Source organism: Perca flavescens, chromosome 11 (genome assembly GCF_004354835.1).
Source record: "Perca flavescens isolate YP-PL-M2 chromosome 11, PFLA_1.0, whole genome shotgun sequence".
NCBI lineage: Eukaryota > Metazoa > Chordata > Actinopteri > Perciformes > Percidae > Perca > Perca flavescens.
In genome coordinates, this window is record NC_041341.1 from 33935198 (window position 1) to 33963096 (window position 27899).

At 40.2% G+C, this 27899-nt stretch overlaps 1 protein-coding gene across 1 annotated transcript in view; it reads right to left on the bottom strand.

The window, feature by feature from the left end:
• The window catches only part of dpp10 (dipeptidyl peptidase like 10), a 191279-nt gene that overhangs the window by 31961 nt on the left and 131419 nt on the right, over window positions 1-27899 (bottom strand). Inside the window, exons 4-9 of the mRNA XM_028591519.1 lie at window positions 27562-27656; window positions 27353-27427; window positions 8753-8805; window positions 7941-8022; window positions 3220-3340; window positions 823-977 (exon numbers count right to left, since the gene is read on the bottom strand). Of these exons, the coding sequence (XP_028447320.1) occupies window positions 823-977; window positions 3220-3340; window positions 7941-8022; window positions 8753-8805; window positions 27353-27427; window positions 27562-27656 (581 nt within the window). The remainder of the gene's footprint in view (window positions 1-822; window positions 978-3219; window positions 3341-7940; window positions 8023-8752; window positions 8806-27352; window positions 27428-27561; window positions 27657-27899) is intronic.

The following is a 27899-nucleotide window of genomic DNA, read 5'->3' on the forward strand; positions in this document are numbered from 1 at the left end:
AACCAATACCTATCTTAGTGTCTGTGCGTTATTTACAGAATATGGTTAGCCTAATTAATATAAAGACTAGAGTCAGAGGGAAACAGCCTGGCTCAGTCCAAAGACAAAAAAAACCCACCTTCCAACAACTCTAAGGTAGGTAGTTAGGACACACTTTATTTTGCTGTACATTAAAAAGACGTAATAAGCTTTACTTTGTGTCAAATTAGACCAAAATGCCTGCCCCAATCCAAGGCAGCAGAAGCAGGCGTCGTGGCCTTCCCAGGTCAAAGACATTACCCGGCAACACCGGAGTTTGGCTGCCGATCGCCAGTGTAGATCTGTGCTCTACAGTGGCTAAGTGAAATAAGGAGATGAACAGAGGGTACCCTGGTGCTTCATAGTGGACAACACTGCACAATAAAACATTGCGGTTAAACTGCAATGCCTGCTTCATTGTCTCCTCAATTGAGTGTTTATTAAATTCTCCTGTGTAAGTCATCAAGGTCTCCTGAATCTCCTTCACGTAGGTGAAATGAGTTGTGCTTCTCCTGAGTTTTTCCTTAACAGTGGTCACCTCCTAATTGGATGTTGAGTGTAAAGATCTCAGGATCTCAATGTGCAGAGGCATTAGTGAAAACTGTGTAAGCGTGTAGCACGTAAAAAATAGAGCATTGATCCTCTCATCTCATTCTTGAAAATCAAGCAAACAAGTGTGTGTTCCAAAACGGTTAAAGAAAATGACAACTGATATCTTGTTCCTCATATTTGCCTGGAAGCATGGCTAATGGCCATGTATCCAGGGTGTAAACTGTGCGTTGATATTGTGATAGGTATGTTTACCTTAGGGTATGGGTACTGCTTTCCTTTGGGGTATGTCATGCCGGTGAAGCGAGGTAAAGCCATGTTGGGCACCAGACTATCATTCAGGACCAGGAAGGCCAACCTCTCTCCGTCAGGCGACCACCAGTGGGCAACATGGGTCTGAAGGATCTCCTCTGTTTGGAAGGAGACACAGGGTGAGCTAGATTCCTTTATCAAATCAATCTTGAATGTTAGGGATCAAAAAGTATGATTGTTACCGTTTTATAACACAAAATAACTTAACATATGATCTGCCAATGGACGCTTAAAGCTAGCCTGTGTAGAACTTTGACGTGATTACAGCATTTTTGACACAACCACTGGGGGTGCCAAAATTGGGAATGTTTAAACTCTACTTAAAGCAGCTTTAAATCACAATATCCTTCAGCCGTGTACACTGTACTTCTAAGTTAGGAGCTAATGCATCACTCCGTGTGGACATTTCTCATCTTGATCGTTATTGACATTACATTATGAATGAACCTTAGTATTGAGGTTGAAATGTAGATGGTTTAAACAAGAAAATTGATAAATTGTACTAAAAGCATGAAACTTCATACAATAATTATTCATTTTTGTTAACACTGACTATTGCGATAACAGTGACTATTTGTAAAAATGTCAATCTTCTGTATTGGCTTTGGCAACGTCTTTAACATGTCACTCATATTCAGCTAATGATACTGATCTGTGTTTATGTTGGTAGTAATGTAAGTTACTATTTATATCTTGTTGAATGCAAGTTATAATAAACGTTTAAATGTATTTCAACTGTCATTTGATAGAAATTGCAGTCTTACATTATGTAGTCCTTAATGGTTATACACAAATAAACTCATCAAATACACACACAACAAAACACACTGAAGTGGAAAAGAAATTACAAAAAAAGGTTTTTATTGAAGTTCTAATGTTGGGCTCAACCAACACATTATTAGCCTCGTGAGACCGTCCTGATCTGACGAGCTCCAGTTTTCCACTCGCAGATCAGTCTGGCATCTTGAGGTAGAGAAAATTTGGAGCCGTTAGCCAAACGACCGGGCCAATCAGCGTTGGTTTTGAGGTGGGTTAGGTGGTGATAGACAGATGGTTTATCCAATAACCTAACCAGTATTATCAGCCAGCGGTAGCCCTAATTCTGTTAGCTGCTCGCTAATGCTTTTTTTTCTCTTGGATCCTTCTTTTGGAATATGGTCATGGAACCTGAAATGGTGCCTTTTATTCCTAAATTCTCGTTACACAAACGGCAAATATCCTTTACCAACATGTTGCTTGCATGCTGAGCTAACGAGCTATGCTTTGCCTGCAGCAGCAGGGGCGGGCTTGTGGTTGTATTTTCATACACTTCGTGGATCTGACTGGTTGATTTGGCCCGTCTATCACCAACATAGGTGATAGACTGATGGTTTATCCAATCAGCTAACCAGTATTTCCGCCCCTTCCCAAAAGTTCTCCAACGGAAAGTTCCCAGATGGATATGCCGAGCAAATGCAAAGCAATCCATCTGGCGGAGTCAGGTTAACACATTATTATACTTCAGAAATATAATTAAGAATAAACGGGAAAATGGAGACATAACAACAGTGCGCCCCCAACTTCGACTTCAGGGCAGTGCTGCGACCGTTGACTTCAAGGCACCTAACCCTGACCCTAATTTAATATCTGCCCTTCTTTTACATAACTGAACTCATTTTAAGGAGGTTTTTAAGTGTTTTATTCACACCAGTGGTCCCCTTGTGCCCGTGCCCCTCGCAGCGCCCATCCCGGGCGTTGTTTTAACCCAAACCTAACCCTAACCATAGTGCCTTCCAGGCAGCGCTGCCTGGAAGACGACGTTGGGGGCTTAAAACACCAAACTCCGCAGTTATGTTAAGATTTTCATAATAAATGGAAAAAGGGAGACAAAACAACATTGCAGTTATGTGCGTCTCTTGCCTTTTTATAAGATTTACATAATATTCTTGTCTCCTGAGAGATTGACCAAAGTCGCTAACAGCTTGCAGTGTGTGTTTACTTATGGCACATAAAACGACTCCTCACACCCAGTGGGGAAATATCTGCACTAAAACAAACACCATGGATATTTAACCACTGCCTTTCATATGGTAATGTTTCTCAACATGGGCATTTACAGTTTAATGGGACAGTCTGCCAACACTTTGAAAACGAAGTTAGATATTATCATATGTATCTTCGCAATGTTTAAAACCCACAGTTTCTCAACACATTAATATCTGACATCAAGTTGCTGTTTGTCATTTAGATCCTGGCATGGTTTTCTTCAAACAGCTCCTAGGAACTGAGCTGAACACTGCATGCTTTGGCTAGTTTTGCCCTTACACTAAGTTAAAAGGTAGTGAAGAAGCTGATATGTACCTTCATAGAGCCAGTCAGCAATCCCATTGAAGATGATCCCTTCTTTCCCTGAGGATGTCAGCCTAAGGGAGTTACTCTTGACATCTGACTGGTAGTAGATGTTATTTTCAAATATGTAGATCTAGAGAGTAGAGAGAAAAGCACACACAGTCACAAATAAAATGTTCCATCCCATGGCAAGGAGTAGAGAAATGCTGCAATTGAGGAACACTGGTGCAAGGCTGAAAAAGTTCCAAGTATGTGCCAGATTTCGGGCTTCACATCTTTAGAACACATCAACTGGATTAACACAGTTTCGGCTCAAGCATCCAAACTATTCTTTTAGGATTAAAGGTGCAAAGCATTGTCGGTTAAGCCATCAAGTGATTAACTCTAATGTACTGGAAACTGTATTTGTGGAAGTAAAGCTGTTACTCCCCCAAAGGCCTCAGCAGTAAATTACAATCTCAAAACCCAACACACTCTCACTCTTAGCTCGTCAAAAACAGATTCTTGGTCAGGCGCTTTTGGTGTTAGTTATTAAAGGTGCTGTAAGTAGGACTGTGAAGATCCAGGACTTAGCCAAAACATTTGAACATTGACAACATCTCAGTCCCTCCCCCCTTTCCGTTAAAGTCCAAAACGGTCTCCTAAGCCCCTCCCTCCAAAAGGGAGAATGAATGTGTGTGCATGAGCAGTGATTGACATGCAGTAAGACACCCCCCCTGACCCTGATTGGTGCATCTGAACAGGGAGCTTTGGATTTTTGAAAATCGCACTACAGGCTGTAGGTGGTGCCAGAGGAGCTGGATTTTTTATAAATGACCTGCTTCATGTAGTTCTACTGGAACATAGGGTCAGTTTCAGCAAATATGACAGAAAGTTAGTTTTAGAAGGCTTACCTACTGCACCTTTAAAGTCTCCTTTAGTGTCTCAGTCAGACGCATGGTGCTTTCAACTAATTCCAATGTAATCCCATCTGCGGCGATATTCGATGCTCTGGGAACCCCTTTGGTGTCATTTTTTAACACACTCAAGACAACTTTGGGTCAGGAACGATTTGGGTAAAACCACTTAGTTAGTGTTAGGGAAAGATTGTGGGTGGCGTTTCAGTGACGCGGGACAAGAACTGGACAAAAACCCGTATCTCCTGGGTGGAAGTCCTGTGTTGTGTGATCCCTCCACCGCCCCACACTACTACCAACCATTGTCGCTATTCATACTACATCATCTTACAGCGCTACTGCTAAGCCTGGTGCGTTTTATACAGACGCTAAAGGGTGCATTGTGCATTGGTATCTGATGCGTCAATATTTGACGAGCTGGGAGTGAGCACAGGTTGCAAAACTAGAAATCTTCAGAAGTCTCCATCTCAAATGCAACTGCACAACCCAAGGCACCCCACCCACGCTCTTATTAAAAATTGTTTGGCTTTCTTGCCTGTATGTCGCAGGCTTTCATCAGTAGATATGTGTATATGACTGGACAGCACCATGCTGATGGGACATTCTGAGCCTCAGTACTGTCAAAAAATATATATATATTGATAGTGCAACATAAAACACATAAAAGGATTTTGTCACTTGTGTTATTTTTTGTCTACTTCTATTTGGGGATAATCATGCTGATAATTTGGAGCTACAGTTCCCATGAGGCTTTTTTTCTGAGAAAGTAAACATGAAATATTATGTTACCATGGATTCAATGAATTACACTGTGGGTTACAACTTTTCCAATTTAAACTTTTATATATATATATATATATATATATATATATATATATAAATAAATATTGGTTGGAATGGTCTTTACACCCCGACAGCAATACATACACTCTTGGGCTCTGATAAAGGAACGAAAAAGATCCGTTATCTGTAGCTGCTGCTGGAATCCTGTAAAGACGCCCACCAATCACTGCCGCGCGGTCAGCTTGGAAAGAACCAATGAAATGCCTCCTCGCCCCGCTGCGCCTACTCTACCCCTCCCGTTTACGAGTCTGATCTCAAAGAGCGTCGTCGCCACCGCCGGAGTTACTGCGAGTCTACTGGAGAATGGAGGAGAAAACTCAGCAGAAGTTGCCACTGCTAAAATTGCAAAGAAAAGAAAGACTGAAGCTAAAAAAGCGGCGATGCAGCGGTGTTTGTGTAAGTCTGCGTGTGGGCGGAGCAACGAGGGCAGGGGGAGGGGTTAGAAGAAGCCCAGAGGAGATTCAAATCTTGCCAGCTTACCAACCCTGCATTTAAACATCTGCCAAATTAGCTATTAGAAGTAGCTGTTTGCAGCTAGCCCATGGATGTACAGACAACTATCACTGAATTACTTTGATACTGAGTGAAGAGTGCTACAGACATTTCCCTGTGAAAAAAAAAAAAAAAAAAAAAAACTAGGCTGACACATCACAAAAAACCAATCCAACTTGTCAAACAAACATCTGTCAATGTTACACAAACCGAAGTGTAATAATCTTTCTTTGGCCTTTCCAAAAAGCCAGGATCTGTGGCCTTATGTGATCTTACATAACAATTTGTTAGCAATGGGCCTTCTGCTGTCTGGCTGGAAGGCATCACAACAAATCATCAGTCCAGAAGGCAGTCTAGAGAAATGATTATCTAACAGCAGACTATTCCAAAATGGGAGGGTTCATTACTACAACTGTGGAGTGAGTATAGTCAGCCATTTTAGGTTTTATTGCCGCAGTTTTGATGAAATTATGCAAGTTTTATTTGAAGATCTGGGCCTGGGAAAACAGATAATTTATCACCACAGACAGTTATTGAGATTTATTTCACTACCTCTAGATGACATTGCTTTTAGTCTAAACAATAATGAAACCAAATAACTTTGAAAAAAATATGTTTTGTGAATGTGAAGTAGTTCCGTTCTAACTATATTTGACCATTTTTAAAGTAGTATGTACATTTGAGAAGCCCTCATCACTAAAAATGTAACATGAAAATCTCAAAGCTTTGGTCATGTATTTTACTTACATGGATAAAGCTGACTACTGAGAGTACTATGGATAGACCAAAACCAACAATGCGTTAGTCAATCTCTCAAAAACGTCTGTGGCCTGCCTGTCTTAGTAAACCAAAGACAGAATTTTGTAGTAAAAAGATAAACTTTGCTGGCACTCAAACAACTATCTTTTGGATAAGGGTTACAGGTGACAGTAAATAAAGTTGGATTAAAAAGACAAGAGTAGTAACACGACCAGAACCATGACCACAATTATAATTTACATCAGAGTAACAATGACAACTGAGGCAATTTAGTAACATTAAAACGCTTAGCCCGATTGCCGCGCCAAGCATAAAAAAAATGACACTCCTTCTCGGAGTCATAACTCAGTCAAGTCTGAACACACAGAAATAAAACATATTTTTAGATTAAGTGTGACTGCCACTCTTTCAGTACCTCTGATACCATTATCCCCATCATAATTAAATGTCTATAAATCCACTTAGAAGTCATAGAAAAAAAAAGCTCCTTGTAACTACAGAAGTTGCCTGAGTTTTTAGGTTTCTTCAGTATCACATTAATCCAGTGATAGTTTTTTGGTACATCTAGGAGGAATTGCAAACAGGAACTGCTAATAGCTAATTCGGCATTACTTTTAATGTGTCGATTTGCCAATGGAAATGAATATAGGCTAAGGAATGGGGCTGGAGTCGTAGCCAACAACGCTACTCACTAAATCCATGGCAACATTATAGTAATAATAATACATTTTATTAATATAGTAATACATTGCTTTGGACGTGAGGAACGGACAACCCTGATTCATATTCCAAACGTAATGTCCTGGCGTCCTAATGAGAAAACAAAAATTCCCAAAGAATTGCTAAGAGACTCACTTACAGAATTTCACAAAACACACGTTGTGGCTTCCGAAGATGCACTTCTTGCTAATGATGCTGCCATGCCGCTCAAGAGCCAGAAAGCCTTCGCATCTGTCTGGCTCTCACCTCCTTATTACCATAATGACTTCTTAATGGAGTTGTGTTTGATTTATGCTCAAATATTACACACTGAAATTTGCAAATGTGGACAAAGCAAGCAGCTCCACTATGCTTTAGCCTTTTTTATCTGTCAACAAAAAAGCCTCCCCATCTGTCTGGCGTAGATAAATAAAGAAGGTATGATGGGAGAAAATGTGCATCTAATTGGGTTACCTCAAAACCTGAGTACATAATGAGTAGAGCGGGGAGTTCTGAATTAGAAGCGCATGCCACTAAAACCACAGTTGAAATACACATGCGGTGCAAGCAGAAACACACACGTCATCCAGGCCTGGAGCTGAAGATAAATCCGACATTTGTTTGGCGGATAAAGACTGTGGGACTCAGCAACAAATATGCTGGAGTCGAAGGCTACATTATAAACTGTGCTTGCCCATTTAACTACATGAAAGGGAAGCAAGCTCATGTGTACTTACTGCTGATTCAATGTGTTGTCTTGGTTAGTAATTGCAGTCAAACATCAACCTTGTAACCTTGAAACCTTGTATCGTGAAAAATAAACATGCTTTCATGACTTGTTAACCACAGCTTCAGCAGGTATAAGACACAAATAAGTAAATGTGTATCCACAGCGCTGCGGAGGAGGGTCTGGCTAGTCCACACAGCATTCCGGGATGGGAGGAAAACGCATCATCGTCGATATGCAATAAATCTAAGGCAGGCAAAGTGATGCGGTGCTAAGAGGCAGGGTGAGGCTGTGGAAGGTTTTCTGTGTGTTCTCACCAGCTGTTGGCCTTGCACTCCCCACGCAGCGTACTGCAGCACCGAGTTCACCACCTCAGGAGGGTCCAGCTCCCAAACCTCCCTAAAGAAACGACAAAAAAGCAATGTCTTCACAAACATAAAAGGTGTTTGTAAGTGTTTGCATGCAGGCCACCCAGGCTCAGGAAGGATCTGCCAGAGGATATCAGCTCAGCTGAGTCTCCTTTAAGTCCCTTCTTAAAACACACTTTTACCAGAGAGCCGTATCCGGATTTTATTTGAGCTTGAACCTCCTTTGAACTATCTTTTATTTCTTTAAAAAAAAAAAAAATCCTATTCTTACCTACTGCACAGATTTATATACAGCAAATAGATGTTGTAATTGTTGTAAAAACCTGATGTTTTTATGAATGGTCTTTTTTGTGTTGCTGTTTTGTGCACTTAACGTCACGTGGATTTTGAAAAGTGCTCCATTAAAAAAGATTATTGTAATTATTAACATCTAGTGGCGGTGGTCCACAGTGTCAAACTTTGACCCTACTGTAGCATAGACATGGGACACTACCATTCTGCACAAATCCATCCACCACATGCATGTTTTAGAAATCTAGCCAGTACGTAACCCTCGTACATGTCTGCAGCCTCGGTCAGCTGGACCAATGAGACCAACTGAGAAACACCTTTTTCCTCCTGTGTCACAACATGTAGACAGGTGACAACATTACTTTCATCACACTAGCCTTTACCGTTAGCATCTGTGTTGTACAGTTTTGAAAAACAGCCACGTTTTCTCCCAGATGACAGCAGCTGCTGAGGAGGACCAAAACACTTACCGTGTGTGAATATTGTAGATACTGTAGGAGGCCATGTAGGAGTGGCGGTAAACCTGCAGACACACAGACAGAAAGAGAGAGAGAGATTAAAAGATGACTGTCTGAAACATTAACGAGAGAAGCAGCAGCGCCACGGATAATGACATCAGGACAGAAAAATTAAAAGGAAGAAGGCATCAAACAAAACAGACTGCTGGCTGTTCTCAGTGATAGAATCTGTAGACAATGCAATTTGCATGGGTGACAGCTGTGGGACGAGACATTTAATTCCATCTGAAAAACCCATCATCGGCGAGCGCCTCTGTGCTGATGAAAGCCCGGGGGAGACGGGGAGAGACAGGGAGAGAGACAGGAAGAGGGAGAGACATTCAAAGTGACAGAGGGGTGCATGTAAAGCTGTCTGAACCCCCCACCGGAGAAGCTGCGGCTGACATGATAATAGACCTCTGACCGCGGCTGGTGATCAGCCACAGAAACAGGCCATATTTTTGCATTTCATCATGAAGATGACACTCATGTATTGAGCTCTGATACAAAGCAGAGGAATACATTACAGGAGAAGATGTCCTGCTAATGTAAAGACTCAGAAAACACTTGACTTAACTAGCATTCATAAGTCTATCATCACAGTAACATAAAGTGTGTCATGAGGACAATGTGTGCATTAAATTACATTTTCTTTCTCTAATACCTGGGCACAGAGGGGACAGCAGGGTCAACCCTCTGGAGTGCAGGTTTATTTGGGTTTATTTTTGCAGACTTGCTATGCATTCATTTTTGTCTTTATTACATTTGAAACTGTCCTTACCCCATGTGCACAGCATCTTTGCTTTCAGGAGAAATGTAGCTAGGAGTTTGACTTTTGATTTTGTTGATTGAATTAAGTTTAAAGCGGCCAGGAACCGTAAATACAGGTAAAATGACACAGTGGCCTGTATGAATTTTTCAGATATTTAGTGACAATCACTCAAAATATTATTAAAGTTTCAGTCTATTTACATACATGAAATTTAACATATAATTTCCTCCAACACATAGTAGATCGTTTGTTCCTACCCTTTAATATGACCCACAGGAGTGTTTCATTAATTAGCGCCCATAACGGTGGCAGGAAATACAACCTTATTTGTAAATCACAGAAGGTAAAGGTTAGGAAATATGCATAGACAGTTAAATAAATAGACAATGTGACGCTGTAGATTTCCACGGAGACCAGTGAAGGATATTAGAAGTCACTTTTCCGGTGCTGGCTGAGTGTTACTGAGCAGCCTCCAACTGAGCTTGAAGATGTAGATGTGACGTGAGCAACCTGTCTGAAAGTTGGAAGTCTTCTGGTAGCCGTGCCGAGAGAAATCTGAATCATTCCCAATCTTATAGAGATGGAGAGCGTAGGTAGGTATATGTTTTGTATGCATGTATATATTATTGCTAGCTAAAATGCTAGTTAACATTAGTAATTAAACTTAAACAGCTAATGTAAGTCAAAACTGCCTGCAAGCTTCTTCTGTACTATACGGTAATTTCTCTACTATGCGACAGTAAGTTGCGTGATTATGACACAATCGTTAGCCTATTTTTACAAAAACGTCTGCTACAGGGCCATAACGTGAGGTACGAGGTAATGGAGCCTTTTATACATTGTCATGTTTCTTTAGAAATAAACAATGGACAAATAGAGTCTTTAAACGCTTCAGATGTAAAGTTATTCGCTGTCAAAGTGGCGCCAAAATGAATGGCAATCAATGGAATGCTAACGGCAGGTGATGGCTTGGTAGCATCAAAATGGCTCCATAGGAGCTACGCGTTGTGGAGGCTCGCTTACCCCCTTGGAAACATGTTGCTTACATTGTGAAACGGTCACAGTTTGTTTAGGTTTAGGCACAAAAATGAATTGGTTAAGTTGGGAAAAACATGTTGATGTTAGATGTTACTTCATATTCAGTTGCGCACAGGATGATGTAATATAAAATTATATATTATTTTGTGATGTAGCCCTGTTTGTTTCGTAAAGTAAAAAAACTAAACTTGCTGTTTACATTTATCTTCGAATGGGACCCATCCTTGGTCTCCTGGGTGAAATCCTATGGCCATACGTAAATCTGAGTCATAATTGCTGCTTTAACAAAGCAACAAAATTTTCAGGGAGGACAGTGTCATTCATCTCACTCATTTTTCATTTAAAGGAGACATGAAAAACTCTCTTTTCCTGTGCACGTAGGCTATATTTGGGTACCTAGAGTGTCTACCATCCCCCAAACTGTGAAATAAGACAACCCAGTCAGTTTATGTGGGCAGCCTAGATGAGAACACATGGGATTTAACAAGCTATTCAGATCTGTCAAATGCAGGCTGTAAACACGTTCATGTAGAAACCCGACATACACCAATGGCCCTGAAAATGACCACAATATGTCTCCTTTAAAGTCTATGTATACCATTGCAAATCATTTCCTTTTAAAAATGATTTACGGAAAACATGTTACTGTCTGCAGGCATAAACGAGATACCGTGGGAAAGCAGCACATTCAATGGGTTGTCTCGGTCTGTTTCTACATGATATATAAATAACGTTACGTAACTATAAATAAACCCTGCTCAGCATATTCACCAATGCATAGACCGTGGTTATTGCAAATAAACTATGGTGGTTAGGAAAATTATTTATTTATGACAGGACATAAACACTAATCACTCACATAACAGTCAGATGCCCTCCACACCCATACGGTTCATACAAGATGGGCTCACTGCACATTAATTGTCAGCTACAGAATCATCCAGCATTAACATAATTCCAAGAAATACTGGGCAGATCAGTCATTTCCTTTCACACCAAACTCTCTTTCTGTACAGGTACATTGTCATGTTGAAACAGGAAATGGCACTCCCTGAATTGTTCATTCAAAGTCGGAAACACAATAGTGTCTAAAACATCATTGTATGCTGGAGCACCAGGGAACTTGTCCATGGAATAAAGGCCTTTTTCAACCAGGTAGGGCAGCCTTTAATGATGTGATGTATGCATAAAGATCTTGGATTGTGCAGGAGCTGAACGGAGTTGTGATAGGGGCATAGACTGATGAATGACTGGGGCTCTTACTTAAATAGCACTGACTAGCCAACGTGAATGATCTCCCAAGCTGGGACAGAAGTGGATTTAACTCTATTGACTTTGGCAAATGCTTGTAAGTGTACCCACTGGGTATCAATGAAGTAGGCACATGCAAAATGAGTCCAAAGCTAGACACTGGTGATTGCCATGGCAGGAAGAAGTATTTGTGTGTTCTAGTTTTGTTAAAATCTAGCGATGGCCAAATGAAGCTTCATGAACAATTTCCTTTATTTTCTGTTCTCTCTGTTCAACAAAGGGTTGAAAGCACATTGAGTTGCCATTCCTTGAGCCTTTCTCTTTAAACCAAAAGCACCATCTAGTGAACCCAGAAAATAAAAAAATGGTTCACAAAGACTCATGAAGCTTTATTTTGCCATCACTATTGAAATCATATGACCGACAAATGTTGACAGCTAACAATTATGGAGCCATTCAAGAAAAAAGGGTATACAGCAAGGAAGAAAAGAATACAACTCTTAATATTAATAATGAAGATAAATAAAGACAGCATCTAAATAACTGACATGAAAATAGGAGCAGCTATCAGTGCTTATCTACTTAAGAGAGCCAAAACAAAAATGTAAGCTACGGACTTTACCTTTGCATAATAAGATATGCACAGAAATATATGAAACCTCTGAGCATGCTGCCAGATTTTACCTGCCCTATCAAAGCAGGTGTAGCCTACCAAACAGGAAGAGAGAACAGTCAAGAGAAACACCTTTCAGCACCTTTTCATTTTACTGAGGCTGTTAAGGAAAGAGGTATTGTGCAACCCAATGGCACAAATGAGAGCCCTAAGTGCTCCTTGGTACATATAGAGGGGGTCAGCCAGAGGCTCCAAGTGCTCTGCGTCACCATGGAAGGTTTTATGTGCTATCTTACAAGTGTATTATGCCTGCTGGCAGCTCGATGCTTGGAGACTTGGTTACTGCTGTCCATCCTCCAGACAAAGCTTATCACACATCTAATGAAACTTCTATTTCACTATGTCTGACACACCTTGTGAAAACAAAACAAATTATCCAACCCAGAGGTAAATTCCAGCATATTTCTTTCAATATACATCAGTGAGATTTACTGTATGGGTACCTGCAATAAAGGCACCATGGTTAAGATTAAAAAAAACTTCAAAGATGGGGCCATTGTTCGCCCTGCTAGCTCCCCTGGTTGAGTAGCTCACCTGTACTAAGGCTCAGTCCTTACCGCAGTGGCCGTTGTGTTGGAGTCCCACCCGTGGCCCTTTGCTGCATGTCATCCCCCCCCCTCTCCTCGCTTTCCTGTCTCCAGCTATCCTATCAAATAAAGCCTAACACTAGACTATCATTTGAAGTCACTATTCCATTATCTTTAAAGTGACTATTATTGCCACTGTTCATCAAACCCCCAACCGGCCCTGTCAGACACCGCCTACCAAGAGCCTGGGTCGGTCCCAGGTTTCTCCCTAATAGAGAGTTTTTCCTCGCCACTGTCGCATTGCTTGCTCTTGGGGGGAATTATTAGAATTGTTGGGGCTTTGTAAATTATAGAGTGTGGTCTAGACCTACTCTATCTGTAAAGTGTCTTGAGATAACTCTTATGATTTGATACTATAAATAAAATGTAATTGAAAAGTAATCAATTTGTTTGATTGTTGTGATTAAACCCACAGAGTTCCCAAGGCTTTGCAGCGATCATGCTATATATGAGCACGTTTGACTTGTGTCTTCGTCAATAAAGCCATGTTTGTTCATATAAAGCCAACCCGTCACTTTAGCTAATAAAGAACCAGTCAGCCTTTACTGTGCGGGATGAACCGCAACCCGTATCTATATGAGAGGCAGACATGTCAGTGGCAGCTGGTTATGTTTAATTTTTTTATTTTTTATTCCACAGCAAGGAGGATTGTTCACCAGTTATTTATATCCAGATGTCACCACCAAAGTTGTGCTGTAAAAGTTGCATGTGGGTACATTCTATTTTCTTTAGGCATGTAAACACTTCAGCCCAGGGACAGTTAAGTTACCTGTATTTGCCTCACTGCACCACTGTGTGTGAGAAAAGTGTCCAGAGGATGGAAACTGGCCCTTTTTAGTCTACCGTAATTATATTCACAGGAAAATAATGAATTAGCCATTGTTGGTAGGCCAGTGCCCTTAATGTGGCACTACAGCAGATGGCAAAGTGACTGCAGGACCTCAGATGGTAAGCAATATAGAAATTACTTAAGCAGCTACTGTAAAATCTATATTTTCATGATAAGAATGGATCAGGTAACTATGTGTAATGTGAAAAGTTGTCACAATGTTCGCAATGATGAACCCACAGATAATTATTTCTCCGATTCTGCAGAACCCCTCAGCTCTACAGACAGTGACGGTTCACTCCCATCACTCTCAAAGCAACATAATCTCATTACGGGGCTGGTATGATATTGTATGAAAACTTATGCACAACTGCTATGATATCCTACAAAACTTTGGCCGTTTAGCGGTCTTTACAGTTAAATTTATCCGAGAAAAGATGACCGTGAGACGGGTACCGGTCACTGCGAGGTCCCGGTCCTTTGCTGTTGCAGTTGAGTTTAGTCGACAAAGGTGACCTTTGTTCAGCGACAACAGTTAAGTTTAGGTACCAAAACGACTAGTTAAGATTAGAAAAAAAGATTGCAGTTTGGGTTCAAACACCGGTCCCCTTAAATAGTACGTCCCGGGACGTTTCCTGGGTGCGAGTCTTGTGTTTTTCCCCCTAACTTTTTCCGGGACATGAACTCCACCCCCCACCTGCTTGAAAGTCAGTAATAAATGCGTGAAATACATACGAATTACAGTGCATTACTTTTTGTAGCTCCAGTATACGTACGTACATATGTGTTAATACAGATATATGTCTTAGAGTGTAGCTTCTGAAGCTAGCACAAAGACTGTTATATAGAACAACGTATCAGTTCAAAGCCTGCATGGGATCAAAGTGTGTGATTAACAAGATACTAGTTTACTCCTTTTAGAGCAGAGCCAGGTCCCTTTGTTATTGTTTTCTGCAAGCACACACTTCACGGTACAATTCCTAGATCAAAGCGTGGGATTACAACAAACTGATTTTTTTTAAAAAGCAATCATGGCAAAAAGTCATATAATAATGGGTCATGAGAACAGCCTGCTCATTGCATTGTTGCAAAGTTAAGCACACTAACACACACATTGTGGAGCATTTACAAGCTAAAGAGCCAGCTATTTCTGTCAGGAGTTTGTGTTATAGAAGTAAGTACAGTGCTTAACGTACATCTATAAAATGTATAGAAATGGTTTATGTTCCAGTACTCCCACAGAGAACAGAGCATCTTATTATCTTTTTCTCCAAAGTACTACAAACTAAACATATGTTAATGGGGTATATGGCTGTTATAAAGACATTATACAAAGACTACAATAAGGCTTTGGATTCCAGCCTAAGCACCCATGAACGGCCCATAACAATAAGCTGGAACATAAATACCACGACTCTCGTTAATAGTGAACGTAAATGACTGTTTGGAGAGAAGAGGATTCACCAAGCTCCAAGTGACTCATATTGACTTTATGTAGAGTGTAAGATCTCAGTGCATGCTGAATGTACTGCAATTTGACACAGGGGTTGAGTGTGTTCAATATAAATGTGCAGGCTCTTATTACAAACAGCTCTCTGCGTTGTGGAGAACGGTGCCTGGGATTACGGAGTGATTCTCCAAGGTGCTCAGACACATTTGTCAAACTCTGACATTCCCGAACTTCCTAATTCTCTGCCCTGAAATAGAAAAAAAACTCCTCGGGCCCCAAATGAGCTCTCAAATGAACTTTTCAGCAACGCTCCATTAAATGAGGTGTAGGGCTCACATGGGTACGCTGACCTTTGTTGCCGGCTCGCTGATGAAACACAAAATGTTGTGACATTTTCAACACTGACATAAACAATGGCTGTGGAGATGGATATAATGTCACAAACCCATGCTCAAGGGCCAATATAACAAAATGTTGTTAATACTACAACTTTGGTCTTTGAAAGCACACACCCTCTGACAATGTGACAACCAGGCTGGGGGGAGTGGGGGGGCGCACAGTCTCTAACTTAGTCGGTAACACCTTAAAACAACCATCATTAATAAATGGTAAATTGCTAGTTGATTACACTTTGGTTAATAGTTATTTTAAAGTTATTTTCTTTTTTATCATTAGTGTAATATAAAATAATGTGTTCAAAATTTTAGATAGTAACACTTTGTCAATGGTTTATAATTGTTTTTAAACTAAACATTATTAGTATTATTTGCACTATTATAAAGTTGCTGCAAATAAGACTTAGTCATTAGTAAATTAGTATAATAAGTATATCATAAGTTACATTCATTTGGACCCATAAAATCTTTTTTTAAATCCATCTGCATTTGCAAATCATATTTAAGCCTTGTAGTGAAGGTAACCCTGTCTATTAAGTCAAAATTAGCCATTACTAATAGTTCTATATGACCAGTCATTATTTCGGTGAGGTTTGTTGTAATTTTTATGGCCATGTCTTTAACAGTCTTTGCTGAGAGGGGCAACATTTTAAGGATAAAACGGCGGGCCATAGAGGGACTGTGAAAAATGGGCCTTGCAGCCCACGTCCACACAGGATGGTGGCGACAAGGACACACTGAGGTTGGCTGGTGATGGGGTGAAGACACAGCAAACATGCTAAAAAATATGTGATCCGGCACAGTGCCAACATAAAAAGACTTCCGAAAAAACAAAGAGAAATTAACCCACAGGTTTCTCAGTTTAAATAGCACAAGATAAAATTCTCTATCTCAATAATTCTCTGTATACAACCTTTCCGCAAGTTGACACTCTCCAGACTCCAACAGCAAAAAAAAAATCCCTTTAAATAAAGTCCTTCAATTAAGCTAATTGGTAGAAACTAACATGACAGGGTTTTTTGTTATGTATAGTGATTCAGCAGATATCCTATCCTATCTATCCTATCTATCACACACATACATTGAAATATAGTTCATCATACATTTCAGTACTAATAATAATAACATTATTATTTGCCTATGATTAAATAATAATTACATTGCAATACAGCCAATCATTTTGTATTGCGACAATAGCTTCCCCCGCTCAAATCAACACTTCCCCCTGTCCCAAACAGGGAATAAACTAGCCATTATCATGGGGCTTGTGTTCCTTGGGGAAACAAAGTGACGCGGGACCAGGAAGTGAAAGTCAGCGCTATCAGTGTATTGTTGCTGTTTGCGTGCACAATGTATGGACTAACGGAATGGAATGGGTTTATGGAGCAGAATCGACAGGTACTGCGTCGTTCGCCGTGTGTTTTGCAGATTTTTGGCGAGTAACTGAAAGTTGTGTAAATAACGATCGTGCATGAGTGAATCACGTCGTGGTTGCCGTTACCGTGTGTAATTACAAACATTAGAAGCTAAGTGTGTGTGTGCGTGTTTGTGCGTGTAGGATGATCCAGTCAGTTTAAATGTCGCGGGGAATGTCAGGCGAGTTGGGCTAAAGGAGGGGCTACCTTCTCACAGGGACATAGGCTATGATGCACATTTTAGTTGAATGAAATGTTATGTAAATTCATTAAGTAAGAATCACTTTAGGCCTACAAGGAAATTTAAATAATAATATAAAAAAAATACATTATTTATTTCCATATAATTCTTTTGTGAAAGCCACATGGAGCCACTGGAGAGGGGCAAAGCATGCGTCTACCCCCTCTATGTGTAATTTGTGTTATTAGAACTGTCTTATTAAAAGAAAATGTCTTAAAGAACAGAACATAAAAGCTTTGCTTTCACTTCAGCTCCCTATAAACTAAAGCTCTACAGTATGTAGTCTCCCAGGAGATATATGACATGAAACTACAACATCTTAGTAACACAAAGAGAGGAAAAAAAAACAGCACAGACACATAAAGAGTGTCTTGGGACTGTCGTGACAGAGGAAGTGTAACTGAGCCCCCCCCTCCCCTGCTTGGCATCAGCCCACAATAAGCAAAGAGAAAATCGATAGCCGTGTGGGAGTAACTCCCTGGGTGGATGTGTACGGTGGAAAACATGTCAGGCCAAATCGCTAGCGAAGAACTACAAAGATATGGACTTTAGGGTATGTGCAGCCGACACTATATAGCACACTGAACCATCTCGTTGCCATGGCAATGTTGCCTTTAGGTAGACTTACAGGTATGAAGCTTTGAACTTTTGCTCAACAGGTCCATTTAGAGACTTTGCACAAAAACACATTAGTCTGCTTGCAAGAGAACTTGAAGAACTATTTCATCTTCACGACATGGTCCAAGGGTTGTACTCAAAGATCAAAATCACACACTTCAAAAGGCTGAAAGTGCTTCACTCTCTGCTTTGAGCTCGTCAAAACTTGAAGAAAAGAAAGAGAGTAAAAACCTCTTTAATTTCTCTAATGCCCATTTCCAGTGCACTGCACGGTACTGTCACGGTACCATTAGCGAACATTTTGGATGGCACCTGGTTCTTTTATTGGTAGGTCGAGGTGGAAGCAAACAATGCTAATACTAGAAGGTGGAGTTGAAACACTGCCGGCCACTGATTGGTCAGACAGAACCATCACTAGCGTGACACGGGACATTGTGCACAAACCTGCCATTTTTAAATAGCCAAGCTACTGTCAATAGCAACCACTGTTTCTTTATTCACTCGCCCCAGATTTTAAACAAATGGCGGCCTGCAAAACTTTTTTCGCGTTTCTTTTTTACTCAAGCTTGAGTCTAACCTGAGTGGCTGTGTTAGTGGAGGAGTGGGGGTGGAGAAGGGGCTCAATTTGGAAAATGTTTTCCCTTTGTCAATATTTCCTAATGGCTGGCCTGGTCAGAGCACATCAAACATGTACAACATTATCCAGGGGCTTTTAGAGAGTGTAAGGAACGCAAGTGTTGCACTTTAACAACAAAATCACAAAGGCATACTGTTTGTGTTGTGTTGGCATGATCTGAGAAATGTTGTTATATAATAGTCGGCATCCCAATTCACTGCAGCAGCCCCCATTCTAACACACTCATTTGAAACACTTACAGAATACAGAGACGCAGGTGCTGTTTTTCAGTGGGATAGTTGGTCCTTTTTCTGACATACCTGGTGGGCTCTACTGTGAACTTTTCTGTCTCCTCTTTTCCCTTTGTTTTCAGCATTACATCTGTGACTCCCCACTCACATTCACCACTCAGCTTATTTGTTCTTTCCTCAGTAATTTAGGCTTGAGGTGGGACACTGGAACATGAACTCATCTCATACGAATATGGAATACATAATACAGAACACCTAAGACAAAGTTGGAGGAAAATGGATTTTTAACTTTTGCACTGGCAGCCAGAAACGAGCAGAAATCTTGTGATATACAGAACAAATGAAAGCATACAACCCATTTACGACTTGACACGCAAACAATGGAGGCTGTCACTCTGAATCAGTGAGAAATCAGTCAACTTTAAACCTACACAGTTCTTTGCCTTAAAAGCTTAAAGCTAATAAGTTCTTTTATTTTATTTTGTGTTTTACCTTCAGTGGAAAAGAAAAAAAAAGAATATGCACAGTAAGAGAGAGAGAGAGAAAATGTAACAAATGTCCCACCCCACATTTGAATGCCGTTGCTCGTGATTGAAAGCACTGGTCCACAAAGATGCCATAAGATGACATATAAAGAGTGAAAAAGGGATTAGGCTGCAAGGACTCATGCTGACAAGAGAATTACAAGATGTCAGTCTACGAGGCTGAAAAACACAAGCCTTTTGTCAGCAGTGATAAACAGGAATCCCAGAGATTAGGAGCTTTTGTCGAGCGTAATCACTGCGTGATACAGATAAAGTCAGATAACTGTTTGTAATCCTACAGATAGGTAACGCTAAAAGAGCTTTCTCCAACACCTGGTAACAGGAGACTCCTTCATTCACTTAGGAAACAAATCCATAACATAACAGAAAAAGTACTGGCAGCTCATTATCCGGACTTTGTCCCGTAATAAAAAAAAAACTTAAATCACGTTAAAATACAGAACTTTAACTGTTAGGCCTATACAAAATTCTCTCATACAAAGCTACTCAGTTAGTAAACTTCTGAAAAAAAATCTGTTCTTTAACCTCCCAAAACGACCTCCGTGGCTGCCAAAAGTTGTTGGAACCAACACGTCACTCCCATCTCGTAAAATACGGACGCTTGGTCAGGTGCCTTTGTCGTTGTTATTGACGCTAAAAGTCTCATTTAGCGTCATATATATAAACGATTTAACAAAACTCGCTTGGTCGGGCATATTGGCGTCCCTTTTGACGCAGTTATGTTAGGCAGCAAGGCAAGGCAGCTTTATTTATATAGCACATTTCAGCAACAGGGCAATTCAAAGTGCTTTACATAAAACATTAAAGAGCAGTTAGAAAACAATTAAAAAACAAATTAAAAACATTAAAAGACAAGAATAAAATTGATAGTGCAGTATAAGAATAAAAGTTACAGTGCAGTATAAGAAATTAAAGTTAATAAAATAGATTATTTAAAGAAAAGCAACATCAAAAAGATAGGTCTTTAGCTTAGATTTAAAAGAACTGAGAGTTGCAGCGGACCTACAGGTTTCTGGGAGTTTGTTCCAGATATGTGGAGCATAAAAACTGAACGCTGCTTCCCCCTGTTTAGTTCTGACTCTGGGGACAACAAGTAGACCTGTCCCAGACCACCTGAGAGGAACATCCGTTGGTAGAATATCAAGAATATCAATGTTAAGGAAAAGCTCGTGGGCGGGCTTACATTTCCTTGCGGGAACGGGACAGTTGAGTTTAGGGAAAGTTCATGAGTGGGCTTACGCTTCCGTGACACGCGGGAATAACGGGACGGTTAAAGAAGAAAGCCGCTTCCGTGACACGTGGCAATAATGGGACGGTTAAAGACACACGTGGGACACGATCCCCGGTGTCCTGGGTGAAAGTCCTGTGTTTGAACCATCCACCACCCCAACCAACCTCCCTACGCGGAATTTCCCCCCTTACGTTCTACTCTCTAAACCCCGCGTAGCTGCTGCTCTCCCCGGTACGTTCTACAAACACGCTGAAGGGCGCTTTTTTCATAGCTTCAGACGCTGACCAAACGTACGTATTTAACGAGTTCGGAGTGAGATCTGGTTGTCGGAGCACACATTTTGCAATTACATTCACAGATACAACTGTGAATCACTTTCTATGGACAATTTCTGTTCAAATATACAGTCATACAACTGTTAATACAGATATATGTCTTAGAGTGTAGCTTCTGAAGCTAGCACAAAGACTTTTATATAGAACAACGTAACAGTTCAAAGCCTGCATGGGATCAAAGTGTGTGATTAACAGGAGACTAGTTTACTCATTTTAGAGCAGAGCCAAGTCCCTTTGTTATTCTTTTCATCATTCATTACAGGTTACCATAAACTGCAAGCACACACTTCACGGTACAATTCCTAGATCAAAGCGTGGGATTACAACAAACTTTTTTTAAAAAGCAATCATGGCAAAAAGTCATATAATAAATAAATTACTGTAGTGTGCTTATTAATTTAAGCAAAAAAGATTAACTGCATTACAGGAGAGCTGGGCGATATGGATAAATTAAAATTTCATATTTTTGACCAAATATATTGATTTCTTGATATATTGGTGCTTTCACAAAATATTTACACAACATTTTTAATCAATAATAATCAGCAATGTGGACATATTGATTAAGGGGGTAAAGGCAAATACTAAAACAGCTAGAACAGTCTGGTAAGTTGAGAAAATCACATCACTTTACTGTAATGCAGCCTTTAAAACCAGGAAACTACAACACTTGAGTCATATTACGATATCCAAAATTTAAGACGATATCTAGCGTCATATATCAATGTCAACATATCGATATATGGCCCTGCGTTCCAGTGTTGTAGTACTCGAGATCGGGTCGTCTTGGTCTCAACTGCATTTTTACTCAGTCTGGTCTCGGTCTCAGATAAAGAGGACTCTGGATTTTATTTCAAGACCGGTCCAGACCACAGCTGCCTTTTGATTATTTTATCAAGGCATTTCTCATGATACACTTATGGCAATAAAATAGGTGAATGAAGAAGAATCTTAATTTGTTTTCTGTGGGTGTTTTTTTTTTTTTTTTTTTTTTTAATGGGAATGTGGATTGTTCAGATCAATTTAAGGAATGCCTATGTCATGCAGTGTGGTCATGGTCTTGGTCTTGACTAGGTCTGAAGCCCGCAAAGTCTCTGTCTTGTCTCGGTCTCAATACACTCTGGTCTTGGTAATGACTTGGTCTGGGTTTAGGTGGTCTTGACACTGCTGCATTCAGATGCTACACAAAACCCTTTAACACATAAAGATTGGACATGATGATAAATGCTGACGGCGCATTAGTGTGCAGTGTGAAAAGTTTTTGGCACCTGCCTGACAAAAGGATTCACATTTGTCTGTTAAAGATTTAGCCGATCACATTAGATACCGTCTTGCGATGGGATCACACCAGCCGCGGCGCTAAATCGAGGGCAGACGCTTCCGGCACCCTGTCCTCGGGCCACACCCTTTTTCAAATTTGTCCTTTATTTTGACCTCAACTTCACACCTGTAAGATTTTGTGACTGCATCTATCACGGTTAGGACGCTATCGCATTGACAAAGTCTAGCCTCCATCAGACATATAAACACCTAGCAAAGTACTCAAAACCACCTCTCTGGTAGGTCCCACTATTGTACTTTTCTCCAGGACCACATTTTTCCATAATCTCTTACACACACACACACACACACACACACACACACACACACACACACCCACACACACACACACACGTGAAAACAATACTGTGTCGCGGCTGGTAACAACTATAGCAAAGACAAAGTGCAGATTTCAATCAAACTAACGGAGTGTGGAGTTATAGAGACAGGGGTTATTTATTTAAAAGCAAGCATGCTGTGTGGTAATAAACAAGAAATGAGGACCTGTGCATATTGTACCTGTGTTTTAGATGATTAAATTAATTTCATTTGCATATTTGTGAGCTGTCACAAAGAAGAAATGCCTCAGAAAGAATATATATTTCCAATTAGAAGAAGATTGTCTTTGAAAACAGCTATAGAACGGTATTCAGTATGATGCAACACCACAGACTAATGCGTTACCATACCATACTGTTACCAGTTCAGTGGCAACATCTTTGCCAATCCAGAAAGTGTGACATCCTTTTACCAGAGGCCACAGGGAAGCTGTCAGGTGGCTGATATGGACAAAGAACAGAGACCTGGCTTCATGTCCTGCATCCTGTGTGCTGATACGTTTAGGCCACCAAAGCATTCTATTAAACCTGCAGTAAGTGATTGTTTGGCCACGTGGTGGCAGCAGAAACAACATTAAAACATCATCTTTCAATGATAGGCCTACGTGTACGTATGTAATGATATGGTATGTCAAATGTATTAACAGTTGCTTATTCACACATGCAGAAGTTACAGAGAAACATAATTCATTTAGTCCGATATTTTCTCTCTTTTAGCTCTGTTTTGGGTCTCCACCATCTAATGAAAGAAGTATTTGTCTTTTTAGCTGCTACATGTTCCACTTTGTTCACCAGCTAGTCTCTTACTGCTGTTTGTACTGAGCAGGTGATGTTCAATGTTTTAGAGCTTTTATATATATATATATATATATATATGTCGCTATGAGAGTGGTAAGAATGCACTAAAACAGTAAATTGTGCACCAGACAGTTAAACAATGAGCTGTAACGGACTTTAAAGCTCTGTAAAGCTGAGTTGATATTGATTATAGCTGATTTAAAGTTAAGGAAAGATTTTGGTTGAAAATTGAAGAAAAAAAAAATCAGTGCATCCTGTCTCATGCTTGACGTTTTAAATATTTGACCAAAACCATGCTGATTCTCTACCTTAACCAAGTGCTTTAAGTTGCTTAAACCAAACCTTACACGTGACAAATGTTTTAGTTGCCAGGGGCAGAAAAGAGATGAAATACTGTATTTTGTAAAACGGTTTTATGTGAACCGAACATTTAGGAGATAGGGCTGCACACCCAAATATGTTTTTTTGTATGCATACAAGTGAGTGTGCACTTGCTGTCTTTGCATCTCTGACAAATACTTTGTCATATGAAAGATACACACTGTTTCCACTGCTGTCAGCAGCGTCCACACAGGCTGAAATAAATTATACAGACAACATAAACATTGTCATTAGCAGTTGATCAACTGTACATATTCAAAGCTGTACTCTGATTTAATTAAGAACCTTCCAAAGTGAGAATGGTTTCTTTTTAGCTTTTATAATGTTCTTATTTCATCGACATTACTTATAGAGCTATAATTAAACTTATTAACACAACAACTCCATTTTGTTTAGGGATTTAAATATCTTTATTTATCAATGCTCTTTATGCTTCGGCCTGTTCTAAAAGCGAGCTGGTGAGTCAGCGGAGACTCACATTAAAACCTAGTGTATGGGCTGTTCAAGGCTGGGACTGGTGATATTTCATATTTTAATGGTTTAATTGGCTGCATATTCTTTCTGTATTAGTTATTTTGGTTAATTTATGTTATGTTATTTTGATTATTTGTTAAACATTTTAACGGTTTTCTTTGGCAGCCTCTCTCGAGGTCCCAGTCCAGAGCCAGAACTGCAGATCTCCATATTGGAGGAACATGCTACTTGGTTGAAGACTCTTCTTACAAACTGATTCATCCTGAAATATTTCCTCCTGCGAAGTAAATTACAAATGATGGTGTAACAAGCCCGTAATGTAGTCCATAGGCCTACGTCACACTTCCTGCTTCCGGAACGCGGAGTGGGGAATCAGTACTTCCGGTCAACAGTCCCTTTCTCCATGAGGATTTAGATTATCAGCTATAATGTCTACACCATCCGAGGTAGACTGACCACAAGCTACGTGGTTGTGGAATGAAGGTTTCTGCTCCTGTAGAAGCTAGAAGTCTGTATGAAATCAACCTTGTTTTAAGAAAAACATCTATCTTCCCCGGTCTTATGGAGAAAAACTACATTACCCACAATCCTAACAACAGCAATGTCTCTGATTGGTCCCAATCCCCATAGAAATGTTTACCGTACCCGTGAAACCCATTGACATATATATAATGGACCAATAGACCCCGTTGCTCTGGACGGAGACCAGTGAAGGCTATTAGAAGCACTTTTCCGGTGATCTCTTGCTTTACTGAGCAGCCTCCAACTGACAGAGACAACGTAAATGTGACGTGAGCAACGTGTCTGAAAGTTGTAAGTCTTCTGGTAGCTGTGACAAGAGAAATCTCAATCATTCTCAATCTTACAGAGACGGAGAGTGTAGGTATATGTAAGGAGATAACATAAGCACAGGCTAATTATTGCTAACTAACATGCTAGTTAACATTAGTAATTAAACCTAAACAGCTAATGTAAGTCGAAACTGCCTGCGAGCTTCTCCTGTACTATACGGTAATTCCTCTACTATGCGACAGTAAGTCACTTGGTTATGACACAATCGTTAGCTTATTTTTATAAAAACGTCTGCTACGGAGCTATAACGTGAGCTACAAGGTAATGGAGCCTTTTATACATTGTCGTGTTTCTTTAGAAATAAACAACGGACAAAAAGTCTTTAAACGCTTCAGATGTAAAGTTATTTGCAGTCAAGTGACATAAAAAAAAAAAATGGCGGTCAGTGGAATGCTAACAAGAGGTGATACCTTTGTAGCAACAAAATGGCGTCATCGGAGGTTCGAGTTCTGAAGCGAAGCTTACCCCCTTGGTGAAACCGCAAACGGCTAGAGCGAGCTTCTACCACTGAAGTCTGTGATAGTTTCTGTACACGGTTTTGTACCTTTTGCCTTTTTTGCCGTTTTCAAAATGTTTTTTATTTTGAGAGTGTTCATTTACAATGTGAACCACATATCGTCGGAGGTGACTTCAGGCAGGTAGCTGGGAGACTTGGTCCAGCAGTATCTATCGGGCTCCGCCTTTGTAAAAAGCTAACTGGAAGAGCTGTATCCCCACTCAGAGACGCTCTTCCGGTCTTTAACTGTTGCGTGACATAGGCCTATTATTAGGGCTTACAAAAACATCTTTAGGAACTGGATTAGAAATAGACCAACGGCACTATTCTTCCTTCAACATAACCTAGTTTATGCTAAAAATAAACTGGGCATGTGGCTATTTCCTGCATTGTTCCAAATTGTAACCCAAACCGTCCATGCAAATTATGCAAATCGGTTCTGATTAATCGCCTCGTCACTAATCCTCACAGTTTATCCCTTCCAGAGTGGAGGGTCCAATTTGCATATCTCATTTTACATCTTCTCTTTTCTTGCTGTTTCTAGCAGGTAATTATGGTTCAAGCTTGAACCGCTGCTCTATTAGTGAATGAATGTGACCTGCCAGTCGCACACAGGCCACGGTGGAATTTTAAGCACCCCCTGACCCGCGCCCTCGTCAAAATGTATCAAGCACTACAGCACTAGGATGTAGAGGTTTATTCAATCCTGACAGTCTACCTCAGCATGGGTTAGTCTTTATAACTGTGGAATGTCATCTCCTACACAGTAAAAGAAAGGTGTGAGTGACAGGAGCAACGGAAAGTCAGCTGGGCTGCTTTTATTACGACATCTCAAGATTGTGTAACTCTTCAAAAACCAATAGTCTGCTTAGTCTCAAATGATTCCTGCTTGTCCCTTATGTTGCTGTGAAGTTTTTTTTCACAACAGTAAAAACTGGTTACGTAGAGTGGAGGGCTGACACAAGATTTTTTTTAGGATTGTTTTTTAGGGCTTTTTGTGGCCTTTATTTAAGGTGACAGCTGAAAACAGGAAAGGGGGAGAGAGAGAGAGAGAGAGAGAGAGAGAGAGAGGAATGACACGCATGCAACAAAGGGCAGAGGGTCGGATTCATACCTGCAGCTGTTAGAGTAAGGACTAAGCCTTAGTACATGGGGCGCATGCTCAACCAGGTGAGCCTCATACTTTTATAAACTTTTCAGATAAGACTTTTTAAAAGGTAATTTGAATCATTTTTGACTCCGGCTAGTACCAACAGTTAGCATGGCATTTTCAAAATAAGAGCATGCTTGAATGCATTAAATTATCATCACTGAAAGGTGATAATATTATTAATATGCGAATGTAACCAGATGATCAGATTTCATCGCCATTTTATTTTCAATTCCTTATTAAGTCGAACGTCATATTAACTTGTGCCGTCATCTTCCCCTATTAACTATCCTGTCATCGACAACTTCACTCGACACTGATGCCGTAAACATCACATTTTATTCATCTGAATGAGTATCTGTTACATACAGCATGCAGGAGTGATTGCAGACGCTCATATGCAACGCATTCTCATAAATAGGGTTGTATGACATTGTATGAAAAGAGATGTGAAAAATCTGAAATGATGTCTGTCTTTTCTCACTGCAAAAACATTCATGGTTGTTAAGAAACGTACCTGTTTCACGTCATAGGCGAAGAGCACATATTTCAGATCAGGGGAGACAGAATACTTTGCCACGTTGAAATTTATCTGGAAATAAGAGAGAAAGAAGGGCACAGAGAGATAGACTTACTGTCTGCAATGTCAATCATTATGAAAGCATTTCCAGCATTATGAGAAATCCTCATAATTTAGTATACAGTATGACAAACTACTCTACTTACAAATGTCGTGTTTGTCAGGACAATCTCTGTTTCGTTTGTGAGGATGTTGAACTTGATGACGTGGCCATCACTGTTTCTGTAGATGACTTCAGAGTCTGGGGATAGAAGCAAAGGGAACAAAGGAAAAAAAAACATCTGTATGAAGGAAATTGAATTTTGAAAGCTGTCCTGAAAAAAACAAAAAAAAGACATTACAGAGAAAAACTTCAAAGCCAGAACAACCCAAAGCTGCCATCCCGACTCTATTGAGAACTGCAAAGATGCCATTAACAACAAATGCTTTCTAAGCCTCATCGTTCCCTCACGTTTAAATAGCAGCAACAATGCTGCAAAGACAG